The sequence below is a fragment of the Ptychodera flava genome, chromosome 13 (assembly GCF_041260155.1).
Source record: "Ptychodera flava strain L36383 chromosome 13, AS_Pfla_20210202, whole genome shotgun sequence".
Taxonomy (NCBI): domain Eukaryota; kingdom Metazoa; phylum Hemichordata; class Enteropneusta; family Ptychoderidae; genus Ptychodera; species Ptychodera flava.
In genome coordinates, this window is record NC_091940.1 from 22068644 (window position 1) to 22086479 (window position 17836).

The 17836-nt window shown below is 37.9% G+C and overlaps 1 protein-coding gene across 1 annotated transcript; it reads right to left on the reverse strand.

Moving 5' to 3' along the window:
- Window positions 1-12609: 12609 nt before the first annotated feature.
- On the reverse strand, window positions 12610-17059 carry LOC139147826 (uncharacterized). Its single transcript, XM_070719036.1, has 4 exons — window positions 16887-17059; window positions 15773-16382; window positions 15042-15228; window positions 12610-14701 (listed from the first exon to the last, which is right to left on the reverse strand). Exons 3-4 carry the CDS (start codon window positions 15073-15075, stop codon window positions 13620-13622), a joined length of 1116 nt encoding a protein of 371 aa, XP_070575137.1. The 5' UTR covers window positions 15076-15228; window positions 15773-16382; window positions 16887-17059; the 3' UTR covers window positions 12610-13619.
- Window positions 17060-17836: the final 777 nt, after the last annotated feature.

Here is a 17836-nt window from a genome sequence, read left to right on the forward strand (position 1 = left end):
GTTTTATATTTTCACCACCGTGAAACTCATTCTTGGCCATTGAGCGCCATCTGTATCGCATTTTTTTTATCACAGACCTAATTAATGAAGATGACTCTATCCTCTCTGAGGACCTGTAATTAAAGTACCCATTAACAAGTGGGGACTGTGTCATCAACGATGACTTGTTCTGAAAGTGCTGAGCTACAGAGGGTACCTTATGTCTATCAGCACTATCCCTGTAATGATGCACTTGCCGAGAGAAAGGAAAGTAGGTCAAAGGTCATCAAAAAGTTAGGTAAAATTTTAGCCATATTGGTGTACAACAGAAACTAAACTTGTAGAACATGTAGTTACTGAAATACACGAAAGTAGTTCACAGGTCATCCAAGTCATCCAAATGTTAATGAACGTTACAAAATTGTCCGGTACAGCATAAACCAACAAAAAACAGAACTGTAACCGTTAGAGTTGCTGAGAAATTAGGGCAAAGGTCATCCAACATTATAGAGAAAGAAGTTTGTCTCATACTGGTCATTGTTCAAGAAAAAACAGAACTACAACCATTATAGTTTTTGAGATAAGCAAAAGTTGATAATTTTAATGACAATTGACGAAGGATTGAACTTCTCACTTGTAGAAAAGCAAAAGATCAGGAACTATTCTTCTATATATCAATCCAATATGGCGGAGGAAGAAGAAGAAGAAGGAGAAGAAGATTTCTTGATTTTTCAAACTTTTATTACTAAAATAAAAGTCCTGCACAAAAAAGTAAATAGTAAATCATTTCAATTTTAGAGAAAAAGCAAAATTGAAACCAGACAAAAAGGTAATAACATCTGATGATCAATTACTGAAAAAGTAAGCAAAGTTGGATACTATAAAGAACAGCCTAAACTAAAACTGCAAAATGGCTATGACACTGAAGCCCGGACGAGACGGAGATAACTTATGAAACAGGGAAACAGGAATACCTGTAACACAGCACAACTTTGTCAATGACAGAAGTCCAAATGCGAGGTGCATGAAATAGGAGAAAGCAAAACAAAATTCCAAAACAAATAAAGAGCCAAAGAAATTTACAAAGACTTTGTAAATTCAAAATTAAAAGAAAAGAAAAAACACCTTACATCTTGCAGAAAATGCCGCCTTACCGCCTATGAGAAGGGAAATGCCATTCAAGAGTCTTCTCAACTGACTCCCCCCTCTCATTCCGAGGAGTACGGTGCATATGACGAGTTAGGTGTCGGCAAAAACGAGAATTTGCTCAGAGGGGAAAGCACACAAAAGAAAGGTGTGTTCACAACAATATTGAAAAAGCACAATTTTGTCGATGGCAGAAGGCAAGATGCGAGGTACATGAATATCCTCCATTGAATAATAATAAGAAGAAGAAGAAGAAGAAGATTTTTGATTTTTTTTTACTTTTCAAATGAACGTTTATTACTAAAATTAAACTCCTGTTCAGAAAAGTACGTATCAAATCAATTCAAATTTTGAACCGAAAAGCATAAATGAAATCAGAAAAATGCGTTACAGCAAATGGTCAATTACTGAAAAAACTAAGCAAAAGTTGGACTCTATAAAAACCAGCAAAATCTGCAAAATGGCTATGACACTGAAGCTGGAGTGAGACGGAGATAACTGGTGAAAAGGTAGCTATATCACTAGCTATATCTAGTGAAATCCTGTGTATACTAAGTGCGTGCCTGTTCAGAGTAAATTACAATAAATTGACATCTCGCTTTTGTGCTTCTTACACCTCGATTTCAGCCTAGATCTTTGTTCGGCACGTACCAGTACGTATGTTGCTCTGCGCGTTCTAGAATTCTGCGGTAAGACAAATGACGTCATTATCGCCTAAACAAAGTTGAATATTATGTGAACCACATATTTATCATTCCATAAGGTATTTGATGAAACCTTTACGGCCCGGATACGGCTTTTACGGACGGCTAAAAAGTTCTATGCGTAACGTACGCTTTGTATACCCTGGCACGCACTGCATCATGGAACCGGTAAAAGAACTATATAGACAGGTTTGGCCAGGGTTTGGCTACACGTTTTTACGTGAACGTGAACGCGTAGAATCCACGTTGGCGTTGGCGTACACGTTCGCAGGCAAAAATCCGTTTGGCTACGCGTTCCGCCACCCGTTCTTGTTGCACGCGCAAGAAATGATTCGGCTCGGCTTGGGTCCGCTTAGTCTGTTTCCGCATCACAGGGATAGCTCAATGGTCAGGGTTTCATATTAAAATCCAGTGTTGACTAAGCACATTATCGAGACGTCTGCGTGTTTCAAAGATCTGAACGTTAACTAAATAATATGTAACAGGTCAGACCTGAGAGCGAGCGCAGCGTAGGGTATATCGTCATTTATGTTTTCAGGCAATAGCATGCTAATTTCTGTGTTTGATGCATATTTTGGCCATTGAGGTTGAATGCTGTCAATTGTTTTCTAAAATAACATTTATAGATTGTCATAGCAATTTAACTCGGAAATGCCAAGTTCACAAACGAAAATTATTTATATAAAACTGGTAAATTACATGATTCCGATCAGTTTATTGTAACAGGGGCGGGAACAGAGGCAGTCTAATGTAAAACACGTACTTGATATTCCCGTCGGTAGCTCTCCCTAGGCCCTCAAGCACACGATTTTACATTCTCGCGTGAGTTGACCGTTCGTTCTCGTGAGAGTTGGCTTGTTTCAAAATGGCGGCGCATAGTGATGACCGAACAAGACTTTCAAAAGTGATCGAAAATAGACATTTTGAACCAAATTTCCCACTTTCTTTGGCATAGAGAGATTCTTTAGTCGGAAATGCACATTGTCGAGTAGGATTTGTGGTAGATGATATCTTTAATTTCACGCAATCCGTGTAAAAGTATTCAAAATGGCCGCCTCCATGAAAGTGCTCTGTTTAAAAACTCGTCGGTATATAGAGATTCCATTCTAATTTTCGTGTACACGCGTTAGTCTTAATGCTCGCTTCGCGAGCGGCCTTCGGCCGCTCTCGCTGCGCTCGCTATAAATTAGATCGAATGCGATCAAGCGACAGATATTATGAGATAAGCAAGCCTAGTCATTGCCCGTCGCCAAGCTTTATGTACACAGTCATTTCATCGCGAGATCCTCATAAAATTAAAGGCACAATATTTCTTTCAATCAAGCTTTGGTACTGATGATCGCATCTCCCTACTGGTGCAATGAAATTTACGATGTTACACCACGCCGTTCTTCTTACACCTCGATTTACGCCTCATTCTTTGTTGTTATACGTACGTTGCGAAAATTCTTCAGGTAAACAAAAGACGTCTTTATGTAAGCTTATATCAATACGCGACGGGATACGGCCATCGCTTTTCAGAACGATGTACAAAAATGGCGGTAAATTTTAACATTGCATGAATTTTTCTTTGCATATTATTTTTAACTATTATTTTTCACTACTTATTTATCATTCCATAAAGTATATGATAAAACCTTTACGACCCTGATACGGATTTTGCTGTCGGAGGGCGTACGGCGTACGGGCCCTCGCACGCTCGGGCCCTTCTGACATACAGCCTCGGTCCGGATAAACCGTATCAGGGCCGCAAAGATTAGCACTGCCTACAACAGTACATACCCATTATAGATGACAGACAGGCGCTCGTAGCCTGTCCGCACTGCTTGATTTGGTCTGCGTAGCATAGTTTACCTAACCAACGCATGGTGAGCATTAGCACTGCATCATCCCCAACAAAGTTTGAAATCGTGCGGACCAATCACATGCACAGTTCTCTTTATCTACATCTTTTGTATGCTCTCCCAAATAAGTAAAAGTAACATTAAGGCAACTACCGGACGATCCTTCCTGTAGCATGCCTTTTCCGAATCTTGCTCGCTATCATTACAGGCTCGCTCGCTATCATTACAAAGTTCACTGTCAATATCCTATTGGAACGTACAAGGTTACCAAAAGAGAAAGTTTCAAGACAGTGACGTTATAAATAATATTACTCAACATGAAATTATTGGTATTGGAGAAACTTGGCTCACAGAGCAATTGAAACATACTTTTCACATTCCTGGATACTATCATAATGACTATTCTGTTGTCAGAAAAAAGAAAAAAAAAGAGGTGTTTCACTTTTGGTGAAAAATACCATAAAGGAGGGTGTATAAATTGTCCTTCAGATGCGGAAGATATGTTGTGGCGCAAATTTTCAAAAGCATTTTTCAGATTACAACAGCATATATTTATTTGCTTTGTTTACAACACACCAGAAAATTCCAAACATAAGTGTGAATCGTTTTTCGAGCGTTTAGAACAGTTGATCACAAAATGTGGCAGTTCTGGATCTGTCATGATTTTAGGGGATTTTAACGCCAGAGTAGGATTACTGCCAGATTTTATCTACAATGATTTCTCAAATCATATACCAGTTCCACCAGAATATTCTGTTGATACACACCTTAATTGCTGCAATACGGATAAGATTGAAAATAAGTATGGTAGAAACCTCATAGATTTATGTGAAACCAGCAATACAAGAATTATGAATGGCAGACTATCTGGAGATATTTGTGGAAAATTTACATGTTACCACTGGAATGGAAACAGTGTAGTAGATTATGGTCTTGCAACAACAGACATCATCGATAACTTTGAATACTTTAAAATACACAATTTCACAATTTTCTCAGGTCACTGTCAAATTTCTACTCTTCTGTAACTAACAAATTTTAATCCAAGCAGTGTTAAAGATACTGTGAATTTATTGCAAATGCCCCCAAAATGGAAATGGGATAAGTTATCTGTTTCCAATTACACAGATAGATTAGCATCAGATGAGCTACAAAAAGATTTTGCAGAATTTTTGAATACTAATATTGGTAATAACAAATCTGACATTAACTCAGCCACTAAGCATTTTAATGACATCTTAGATAAAGCCTGCAGTGGAATTTTCGATAGACAAAAGCAGAGAAAGATAAATTTAAAGAGAAAGAAATCAGAATGGTTTGACAAAAGCTGTAATGCAGCTAAACGGGACCTAATAGCAACAGCTAAACTATTAAATAAAGCTCCATATGACAGTCAGTTAAAAATTATCTATTACACAAAGAAAAAGAAGTTTAAAAAACTTGTTAAAATAAAGAAATTGCAATTCTGGCAAAACAACTTAGACAAACTAAACAGTCTACATGCTAACAATTCACATGATATGTGGAAGTTAATCAAGTCTATAAAAATAATGATGATGAAGACAATAATACTGGAGATTGTATCTCAGCATCAGCATGGATGGAATTTTACAAAATTCTTACTCAATTGAAAATGACAGGTATAGTGATTTTTAACAGCAAATTATTGATTGTTTAACATCTGAAGAAACTAAGAATCAGGCTAATCAGCAGCTGGATAAGTCAATAACAACTAAAGAAGTGTTATCAGCAACTAGAAATTTAAAAAGTAAAAAAGCAGCAGGGATTGATGGGTTTTGTATACAGTTGTTAAAACCTGGTTCCTCCTTTCTATGTAAACCTTAGCTAAATTATTTAATGCAGTTTCAGATACACCCAACTTTCCAGACACCTGGAATACAAGCATTATGACACACTTATTAAAAAAGGGAGGTAAATATGACCCGAAAAATTATAGGGGCATTTCTGTTGGAAGCTGTGTAGGAAAAGTTGTCTCTTACATTCTAAATGAAGGCTAAATAGTATTTTAGATGACAATCATATTATACATAATAATCAAGCTGGATTTCTCAAAAACCATCGCACAATAGATCACATTTACCCTGAAGACAATAATACACAAATATATTAACAATAAGCAGAATATTTATGTTTGTTTTGTTGACTTTGCTAAGGCTTTCAACTAGGTATGGAGAGTTGGTCTTTTTCATAAACTTCTCAAAAATAACATTAATGGCAATTTATACAGACTTATAAAACACATATACACTAACACAAAATTACACATCAAAACAAACAATTTTGTCTCGCCCAGCCTGAAACTTGAAAAGGGAGTAAAGCAGGGCTGTGGTCTAAGTCCTTGTCTGTTCAATTTACACAAATCTAGACAAACTAATTACTGAACCACCAGTGTTGAATAATACTCCAATTAACACATTATTTTACGCTGATGACCTTGTCTTAATCTCTACTTCAAAAGAAGGTTTGCACAAGGAGTTAAATACACTACTTACATTTTGCTCTAATAGGAAACTTAAGGTTAATTTACAGAAAACCCAAGCAATTAATTTTAGTTATACCACTCTCCGCCTCGTGCCCATTGTTCTAACCATGCTTTCTAATTTCCATAACCGAATATTTTATTATTACCACCTGGCTTTCTTTTGTTTAAAAAGTGTCCGATTTACAAGTTCTTTTGTTTAAAAGTGACCGATTTACTAGTAAATCGGACAGTTCTTTTGTTAAAAATTGTCCAGTTTACTAGTAAATCGGACACTTTTAAACAAAAGAACTTGTAAAATGGACACTTTTTAAACAAAAGAAAGTCATGTGGCGACGAGTAAAACAACAACAAATGCGAGACATTAACCAGAAGAAATTTATTTCACCATCAAGTACAGAGTAAAGACACTTTAAAAGAATCACCGGACTGAATTAATTTTGCACGGCTGTACATCTCAAAATTAATTACGGGTCACCGTGAAATAACGGTATTGATTGCAAATATCACCTCTGCGTTAAGGTTATTGTTATTACGATCATTCGAAGCTGAAATTTAAGACTTCAAAGTCAATTGTCAAACACTGAATGTGGAGATTTCAGTCACCTTTGGTAAAGTTAAATCTGGCTACAGGCAAACACACACGCAGTACCACAGTCATTGTGGATTTAGACATATTGTTTTTTTGTACTTGCAGTTTCTGTTGCGCCTTTCTCTGACGTGGCTGTGTAGCTTGGTCTACCGATTGTGGCCGTTAGCACTGGCGTGACGGGGGCTTCTTTTCCATTTGGCTTTGGTAGTTGAAGTGCTCTGGATACAGCTTTCATTTGTACTTCATCCGCCATATCGAAACACGTAGAGCGACTCGGCAATGGCGTGTATGATGCTCAAAGTTTTCGACTCAAATGAGCAAAGCGTGACTCTAACGTCGATCTGCAAACACCTTTTCACTTCATTCAACCAACCAATCAATCAAACATAATTCATACAATTCAAATCAAACCAGGTGCTCAACCACGTCATCGCACTACAATAGCAACACATGTCAACTTTGTTTTATCCTATCATGGGTTCTTTTTTTATACTTTCGTTCAACAAGGTATCAAAACGCGTCAATGTTTTCCTGCCAAAGTTTCAACTTGCACTGCACTAAAATTACAAATAAAAACATTCGGCGTGCAAACAAGGCTTTAAAACTCGGCAAAGTCGTGGTATAACACGGTAAGCGAACTCGTAGTCGGCGGTTTACGGAATTTAACGGTACAGTTTGCCAAAAAAACTCCTCGGCCCTGCGGGCCTCGGAGTTTTACTGGCAAACTTTACCGTTAAATTCCGTAAACCGCCTCCTACTCGTCCGCTTACCTACAGTAAATCTCCTTTGATAGATAAACACTTAATATTTAATTATGGTAGTACATGCATCAAATCTGTTAAGAGCTTTACATACTTAGGACTGACAATTAAATCAAATGGTAGATTCAGTGATACAATTACAAACTTGGCTGATAAAGCAGCAAAATCTTGTCTTTCATCAGTTTTAACTGTTAAAGGTGTTTAATGTTGGATACCACTGCATCTTCTTTGATTGTGAAGCTTGTCAATAATGTGTACGTATTTATAAGGAATCAATGCATTTCAACGGCGATTTCCCAATTTAGGAAATATCAAATGGACATTCAAAATTGTTGCCGTAAAATCAAAAGCGACCCCCCCCCCGATAGTTTTATAAAAAGTTATCCTCCCCTTGGACAGTTTTCCAAAAAGTGACCCTCCACCCCCACCATTCCCCCAGCCCACCCTCTGTAATTACTGAAGGCTCCCTACTGGGCGGAGAAGGTAGTAGCCAATACACCCTTTGCGCCTTTCGCGAAGGAGCATGGAATTATGGGAAAATACTAACCGGAAGTGCGGTAAAACAGACGACGACTCCTATACCTGTACACGGAAAGGTGTGATTTTTGGGTGAAAAAGCTTGAAATACAAAGTGCATATTTATGCCACCAAAAGAAAACACCTATTGGTGCATGGAACTAGCTCTGGTAAGTGTTCGTGTGCATTGGTTAGCACCGCAATATTTTGTAACTGTAGATATCGGCGATTTTCGGCCCGCGAAGCGGGCGAGTTGTAGACTTTCACTGCGCTACGCACAACGTATGCCGGCGTAGCATAGCCGGTACGTCAAAATCTTCAGAATTACGAGTAAAAACATCAAACTTTTAACGAATTTATACTCTGTTGACTTACATTTTCATTGTTGTGTTTTTTATTTTTAAAATATTTGGAAAAAATTGAACGTTCGCGAAAATTTGTTTCCGCTGTGCTACTACGGGTCCCTTGGGTACGGGACGCGCACGGTCAACGTACCGGCGCCACTGTCAGCAGGGCCGTATGAAAGAGTACGCGTCACCCGCTCTCGTATCGGGAGAGACATTTCCCTCTCATTCTAGTTGCCCGCAAGAAATATTACGGGTTTTACTTTGTACTTTGGTGAGATCATATTCCATTTCATATATTGTTTTTCAATAGGTCTAGGAAGAGAGCACCATGAATAAAAGCCTCGGTAAAAGTAAACGAAACTGTTGCGTCGTCGGCTGTAGGAACAACGATTATAAACTGAAAAAGTGGGTTAGCGATCATTTCTGTCCTCAGAGGGACTTTTGCGTTTGCAAGCCACCCTTCCAGTTATTTTCTTTTCCAGGTGAAAAGAAAAACAAATGTGCTAGACAACGATGGATAAAACTTGTCAACAGGGTGTGTCCTTCCAATGTGGACAAAATATGGAGGCCATCGAATAACACTAGAATTTGCAGTGTTCACTTTGTTGAAGCCAGACCGACAAATGAGAATCCCGACCCCGTACTAAAGCTTGGCCATTCGGACAAACATGTAATGTACGCGCGGAAATCACCATCGGAAAGAAAAAACATCGATACAACTCAGCCGACTAAACGAAGGAAAATTCTTACGCAATCGCAAGATGTCTTCGTAACACCGAAAACTAATACTCCGGAAAACAACCTTCATAACTTAAAAGAACAGTCTGAAGAATTATCACCGTCGACTAGCGAAGAAAATGAAAATGAAAATTCATGTGCATGTACGAACATTATCGGAAATCACTTACAGGACCATTCGTATGCAGGGATAGTTTCTGATAATGAAAATGTGTCCTGTCGTGGGTGCCAACAAATGGAAAGGAAAATAGAAAATTTGACCAGATTAATAAACTCTTTAAAAGAGCAAAGCAAATTGTATAAGCGAAAACTTCAAGATAAGAAACAAAAACCTTTCGGAATAGAATCAATTACATCGAATAAAAAATGAAATTCTACACCGGAATACCTACTATCGATACTTTTGACGGACTCTATGACTTCTATTTCCTCAAATTAAGAAAATAAGATACTGGCGCGGACCATCGAGAACGTCAACGCCAATAAGACGATTCGCCTCTGCTTCACCAAAGAAGACGGGTTTTGCCAGAAAGTTGACGGCGAAAGATGAACTACTCCTAGTTCTTATGAAATTTCGTCTGGCACTCCTTGTTCAAGATTTAGCCGACCGCTTTGGTATTTCAGCATCGGCGACGTCTAGGATCATAACTACATGGACGAAATTCCTTTCTCGACACCTGGTTCCTTACCTCTTGTTCAATCCTCCGCGAGACGCTGTCATTGCAACTCTTCCGAAGAAATTCCGTACCCCAATATATAACAATGTAACACCAGTGTTGGAAACTGGCCAAAATATTTGCCAGACATCAGGACTGGTAACTTTCAAAACTTGCCTGTCCTGCCAGAAAGTTGCCTGTCCTAAATTTTTGACAAATCCATTCATTCAAAAAACACAAAACCATTATGTACTTCAAACTGTAAACAACTTTATTTTCAACATTCCACTGTTTGAAATGAATTCTAATCCGGGCTTGAATACAAAATTTCTACAATAACAATGCTGATAACACTCTGATTAATTAATTATTCAATTCAAACACACTTTGCCCATATCGCTCAAACAGTTAAAAGGTCTCACGATAGCGGTTTTAACAACGGGGAAACATTTTTTTAATATGTCTCCATTTTATGCCACTTTATCGTATAAAACCAAGATGCAATCTGTCATCGAATTGGTACTACAATCAACCAAACTGAAAGATTGCTGAGCAATACAGAAAACATCATCTTGCAAAGAAAATCAAAAACTGAGAGAGCTGCCATATAAGTAATCAAAGTTGGCGGCATGAATTAAATAAACCAATACTCTCCTCAGACCAAACCGATTTCAAAGGCCGTTTACAGCAAATATAGTTAACGAAACCATGAAACCTGGGAATGGCTAAACACAGAGAAACAAGATTTATTTCTCGAAGCAGCCCTTCATAACATGCTTTTCAAACACCGGAAAGCAATTGCACCAATATCGACCCGAAATCTATTACAAAGTCCACGAAAAATTGACACAAAACTAAAAGTTCGGATAATAGATTTAAATGCCTAAAACAAACTAATCGTTGACAGATTAGGACAACATTTACTGTTAACATAACGAGCACTAGCAACGCTCAAAATATGCCCTAAAACAAAAATCCTTATAAGCGTCCAGAAACTCCGGTCGATGCTGGGTCATGTTAGATATAATATGACACCACACACCGGATCGCTCACTATAGAGTCAGTCAATAGTGGCTAACTCTCTCAATAACGAATCTGGCTTCTCCTCCTGGAGGACGAAGATGACTTCATCACACAACCAAACGGATGGGATACAAAACAAGAGAGCGACTGATGAAGGAACCCCATTTTTGGTTCCGAAACACCGTTAAGACGAATCACTCAATCAACAAACCGGTTTACCGGGGACCCAAATCACATGACTAGGGTCAAGGCACTATCGATTCACCGGTGTCTCGCCATGTATTCCACACAAAATAAATGCAATGATCCTTTTATTCACCTTGTCGTAATACTAAACAATCTTGGTAGAGCCGATGTGTGGAGTTGCCCTCATTTTCCTTTATATCCTTTATATCTTTCCTTTATATCTTTATATTTATAGCACTGGCTGATATCGCGCAAATCTCGCTTAGTGTGAGATTTACTAGTATGAGCGACTTCCTGTTTACCCGTGTTTACATGTCTCGCTTGCATTGCATTCCGGCGTCACACAGTTGCACAGTTTCAGTAGCATATTAGCGCGTCGAAGTCCGACATATTGGTATCTAGATTTCGTTTAAAACAACATCTAGAAGCAGCTGATCATGATCGATGAGATTACTGGGTATGCCGTATGGGCTACTATCGAGAGCCCGACACACGGACGTGGAAGTGCAATTTTCCTCCCGTCCGACTGAAAAGTTACCCGTCTCGGACGGGAGGACGGGCGTAGTTTCCAACGCTGGTAACACACATAATCGATTGCACGGAACTTTTCATTGAAAGGCCCAAGGATTTAGAGCTACAAGCGCTGACGTGGTCTAGCTACAAACATCACCAAACAGTCAAATTCTTAGTATCAATCATCCCGAATGGCTTTTTCAACTTTGTGTCAAAGGCTTGGGGCGGTAGAGCATCAGATGTCCACATCACGCGCAACTCAGGTTTTTAGATATCGTTGAAGTTCAAGATGCTGTTATGGCTGATCGAGGATTTCAGATAAGAGAAGATCTTATGCTTAAATTAGCCCATTTACATGTACCGCCTGGACGAAGAGGGACCGACCAAATGAACAAAGCTGACGTTCGGAAAACGCAGGCTATAGCAAATAGAAGAATTTACATTGAAACGGCCATAAGGAGACTAAAAAATTTCCGAATTTTGAAACATGAATTGCCCATTTCCCTCATTAGCCACATTGATGATATCATCCGTATATGTGCAGCACTATGCAATCTATGTCCTCCTTTATCGAGACAGTAATTAAACAACCGATATTTCAAAATGATATTAAAATGACGGCGCCCATCTTTGAGATCTACACTGGTTGTAGCTTTGAGAGTATGTAATTGATTTTGTTAATGTAAATTAAATTGTAACATCGAGGCCCTTATTTGAAAAAATCGAGTATGTGAGTATATTTCAATGGTAACACGATTGGAACTAATTTGGGATGTAATTGGATGGTTAAGTAATGCCGATTTTATCTACAAATGTAATCTCATCTGCTTTTCTTTTTACGTTACACACTTGTTTTTTAGGTAATTTGCAATATTGCAACATTCAGCTATACGGCACCTGACACTTTTGAGAAATTTGAAAAATGTGAAAATCCAATTATCCCAAATTAGTTCAAATCGTGTTTTGTTATTCTTGTTTCATGAGAGAACGTTTTTCATGTGATTTTCAATCATTCCATGTAAGCCTAAACATCAGTCCAAATAATGACATATTTGTGCGTATACCCGAACGAGGTTTTTTAGCACGTTTTAATGAAACGGAACTCTCTGAGAAACATAAAAGTTGAAAAACCATGATCACTTCTTTCATAAAACAATGCAACATTAAGCAGTATGAGCTTGGATGCCAAGGGATGGTTGATTTTATTTCTAGGGTGCGTTGTCAAAATACAACACTCATCTTTAGAAATTAGTGAAATACCCCTCAATTTTCGTGGACATTTTTTCGCATTTTCAAAAATTGCGATAGTTGTCTAAATTTTGCCTTTTTTGTGGATCCCGCACACACCCACCAAATGAAACCGAGATCAATACTATTTTCCAGGAGCAGTATATCAGAGAGACACATGTTCAGTAATTATTTATAATAATATAATAAAAACAGTGTCAATATGATACTGTGCTCCCATTTTACCGAAATATTGACCTAACTATGTCAGTCACTCAGAATTCACATGAAAACTTTTCCAGGTTTTATTTAAAAGCTCACAACAGAACTAAACCTGACCTTATTATACATGACAAGTGTTGAAATTATATTCCAAAACTTTGATTCGATTTACAAGTTTATTTATAATCTTAAAAAAATCATGTTTCCAGTAACTTGCCTCTGAAAACTAGAGGATTGGTATGTCGGGGACTGTATGGCTGCGATTCACACACACACAAAGGACAAAAATTCAGAACCCACGCGTATATTTTTTTAAATGAGAAAGAGCTAAGCTGGTCTAAAATTTTGAAATTCATAGTGCAAGCAAGTCATTGAATTATCTATTTCACATAAAGAAAATCGAGCTTCAATCAGTCCTGCCACATGCATTTATTCTCATCAAAGCATTCAAATAAAGGTTTACTATAAAATTTGAGATAATTTTATTAATATTATTATTATTATTATTATTATCATTAGACTTTATTTAAACTCGATAGACTATTGAGCCCAAAGGCTCTTTTCACACAGTGTCGAGATGCAAGAAAAATACATTATGCAAGAAAAATACAATCGTAAAACTTCTACACAAGTCAAGTTCACAGACTCTAATATTGATTACTCTCTAGAGAGGTTTCACAGACTCCAATATCAAAGCTTCAGCTAAGTAATTTTCGAAAAAATAAACGAGATTTTGCAAAATACCGTTCCAGTACTTTTCATCAAAATAGATACGCTCAAGTATATACCCATGAGCGGTATATACAAGGAAGTCACACCAAGGACGCTGTGTTATCGCCATTTGACCCTGAACCTGGGCATAGTAGCTATGATTTCTTTTTAATTTGTACGTATTGCTTTGTGGTTCAAAGGTGATGTAATCGAGATTTACATTGGATGGCTCCGTATGTCTGATTTTATACGGACATTTACATTCAACAAGTCCGTATTCACAACATGAACAATAAACTAGCAGATCAGGTGACGCACCGATATAGGGCTTGTCCTTGTCTAAAAACAGCCCGCAATTATTTGTCTGTAAATCTTTGTGATGTTTTCTTAACTGTAAATATTTCTGTTTTGCCTCACATTCCATATTTCGTCCGTACTTAAGTGCCGGTAAATCTGGAGCATTATCACTCATGATCGCGTCGATCAAAGTGCTGACATCTTTACTTCTTTTTGAAGCGTTATCTTTCAACGTGTTTACTTTTGTAAATATATTATAAAATTTGGATGCCGTAATTCTCCCCTTTCTCGCATAAAACCACAATTCATTTTCTGACTGGCCAATTGTAGACTGTTCAGTGATATGAACCTGTTCATTTGTAAGTTTTGGGATCGAAGCAATAAAAGTTTTGACATGGTCCTCACTGCATTGTCCAGGATCACATTTGAACGGTTTAGCAATATCAATCATCGATGGGGCACAGGTCATACTGCTTGCAGAGTCTGTATTACACATAGTGTCATTCCATTCTGCATCTACTATTGTTGTCTTTATGTCATTATTATCATCGTTGTTATTAATTTCACTGTCATTATCACCAATATTCATAGCCTTGAACACGCTATTAACACATGACGCCGGTACAGTATTTGCGATAACATTCGCAAACTTATGACGGGCTTGAAGGCAGTCTGCGTTTTCCTTTTCCGGCAGCGGAGCAAACAACCTCTTTTTCGGGTGATTCAGTGGTCTCTTTCCTATGAATGAAAAGAATAAATTCAAATAGTTGTGAAGGAAACGTAAATCTTAAAGCTTACTATAGCGGCAACAGTTATTTAAAATTAAACAAAATAAAATCCTCTTGGAAGGAAGTTATAACATTGTCTCTCATCATACTCATATTCACCTGTCAAGCAAGTAAGAAATTAAGAAATACTTATAAGCCAATTTGATTGCACTTTGTTTACACCCTCAAATATATATATATATATATATATATATATATATATATATATATATATATATATATATATATATATATATATATATATATATATATATATATCAGACATTACAACTATGACTAATTTATATTACCTGACTGTCCATATCTGCTTTGCTTCCAATTCATCTCACACACCAGTTTAGGACCAACACTGGTTCTTTTCGATGGTATCGGCCACTTCGATAAAGCAGACGTACACGGCTGATTAGTTATCCCATGTCTCGTCGCTGCTTCAACTCGAAGAGTAAAGCAGCGATGTGATTACACGTTTCACCAAATCTGAAAAAAACCCAAAAACAATAAAAACATACGATCAAAGGTGAATACAGGAAGGGCACAGCATTAGATGAGTGGAATGTGCAATATAAACGTACTCTATTGAGTTCAGAAGTTGTTTATCAGGACGGCTATATTTCAGTGCTTATAAAAAAAGTAATCGAATATTGCTCTTGGTTCCTCACTATCTGATTAAAACCCGATGTGGAGATCTTTACCTTTCACTGAGTGCCTTTACATGTCAGCGATCTTGGCACCGCTACGATGGCGGACATGTAAAGGCATTAAACGAAAGGTAAAGATCGACTCGCAGTGTACATCGGTTTTTAGTCAGATTGGAATTCGCTGTTACTGTTGAAAAGACACAATGACTGCATCAAGTAGATGCAGGCAGCTGCTTATAGCTTGTAGCTGGGAAACGATTAATTTGCAGATTGAGGATACTTTCACTACTAGGTGATATTTGTCTTGTATACGTTCATTGAGCCCGTACTTTCGTTAAATATATATTTGAAGTTAAAAAAGTTCATCTGTACGAAATACTAACCCTGCAGCACAGGTGCAAAATGCACTCCGTATGTCTCCAGTTCTGTGTACACAAACCCACATATGGTGGTGGATATCTCCGATTCTTTGTGACGGTGTGCACTCTCCTTTCAGAAAACAAAAGTTACCAATACTAAAGAAAAAAACTTCTTTCGTCCATTTATTTTCAAAATATCTGAAGGCTTTGCCTTCCTTATACTCGCTCAATAGTCTTCTCCTCATTCCAACATCCGATTCCCCTCCATGTCTGCTTAGAATAAAAATACAGATGTCATCGAAATATACGGGCGGCCATCTCGTCATGCCATCTCTCTCGTTCATCCAGTCAATTATCTCCGTTCTCGGATCAGGTAGAGAAATTACTTCACCATTGTCATCGTTTACTTGAAGCAACGCCTTATAATCTAACATCTTCTGTTTCTCAACCTCAGACTCCATTTCCACTATTGGTATTTTCATTTCATTGGCAGAGAAGACGCGAGCTACAAGAGTAGCTTTATTTCCGTCGGTTTTAAGTCCGCGTTTCGTCAAAAAGCACTTTAATGAATCAACTTTCCATGATTGGAAGTATTCCAGCGTTGGACTACACCCGTCCATCTTCCTTCAAATACCTGTTGATGCGTAAGAGAAGGTGTTGACTCAGTTATTATGTTTCTCAATGATCTCACCAAAGTGCAAAGTAAAAATCGTAATATTTCTTGCGCGCAACTAGAATGAGAGGGAAAATGTCTCTCCCGATACGAGAGCGGGTGACGCGTACTCTTTCATACGGCCCTGCTGACAGTGGCGCCGGTACGTTGACCGTGCGCGTCCCGTACCCAAGGGACCCGTAGTAGCACAGCGGAAACAAATTTTCGCGAACGTTCAATTTTTTCCAAATATTTTAAAAATAAAAACACAGCAATGAAAATATAAGTCAACAGATATGAATTCATTAAAATTTTGATGTTTTTACTCGTAATTCTGAAGATTTTGACGTACCGGCTATGCTACGCCGGCATACGTTGTGCGTAGCGCAGTGAAAGTCTACAACTCGCCCGCTTCGCGGGCCGAAAATCGCCGATATCTACAGTTACAAAATATTGCGGTGCTAACCAATGCACACGAACACTTACCAGAGCTAGTTCCATGCACCAATAGGTGTTTTCTTTTGGTGGCATAAATATGCACTTTGTATTTCAAGCTTTTTCACCCAAAAATCACACCTTTCCGTGTACAGGTATAGGAGTCGTCGTCTGTTTTACCGCACTTCCGGTTAGTATTTTCCCATAATTCCATGCTCCTTCGCGAAAGGCGCAATGGGTATATAGCAGTGAACAAGTAGTATTGCGCGTAGTCGAAAAGGTATTGCAACAAAAAGCAGTCTTAATTGTCCATAAACCCTTAATAAATTGATACATTCAATACATGGCATGACTTTATCTGCTTATAATAAAGGCAATTAACAAGTCGATTCCAATACAGTTCATATATTCAATCTTTGTCGTATTACAGTGAGTTTTTTATTTCATCCATTCACACAGGAGATGCTAGTGTAAAATGTTCCCAGGACGTTAACATAGCCACAACGATTGACAAACCAACTATTCCTGTGATATGGCAAGTTCCTAATGTAACTGATGGCTCTGGCACTGTGCATGTACATGGAAGCCATAGACCTGGCAGTAACTTCTCCCTCGGCGCTACAGTTGTATCTTATGAAATATCATTCCCCTCTGGTAATGTGGTTTCGTGTTCATTCACTGTGAGAGTTAAAGGTGAGAATTGGTGTTATGTTTAAAAATGTATGATATGCGTTTATTCATGACAGACGAACGCATGACCGATCAACACTTGCTGTAGCCTACAATTGAGTGATAATGATAGTGCATTGTGATAATTTTAGATAGATAGATAGATAGATAGATAGATAGATAGATAGATAGATAGATAGATAGATAGATAGTGTTACGTGCAGAGAAAACGAACAAAAGGGTGAACTCAGCAGTTAACGTTTAAACAAAATTTATTACGAAAATAAAACTAATTGCTAAGTCAGGGATAGAGTACAAGCTTTAAAAGTGTA

Coding starts and splice junctions, on each gene's coding strand:
- LOC139147826 (XM_070719036.1), bottom strand. CDS start 15,075: ATGAATTGGAAGCAAAGCAGATATGGACAGTCAG. Junction 14,702..15,041: donor AAGCAGATATGGACAGTCAG/GTAATATAAATT, acceptor TTTCATTCATAG/GAAAGAGACCACTGAATCAC.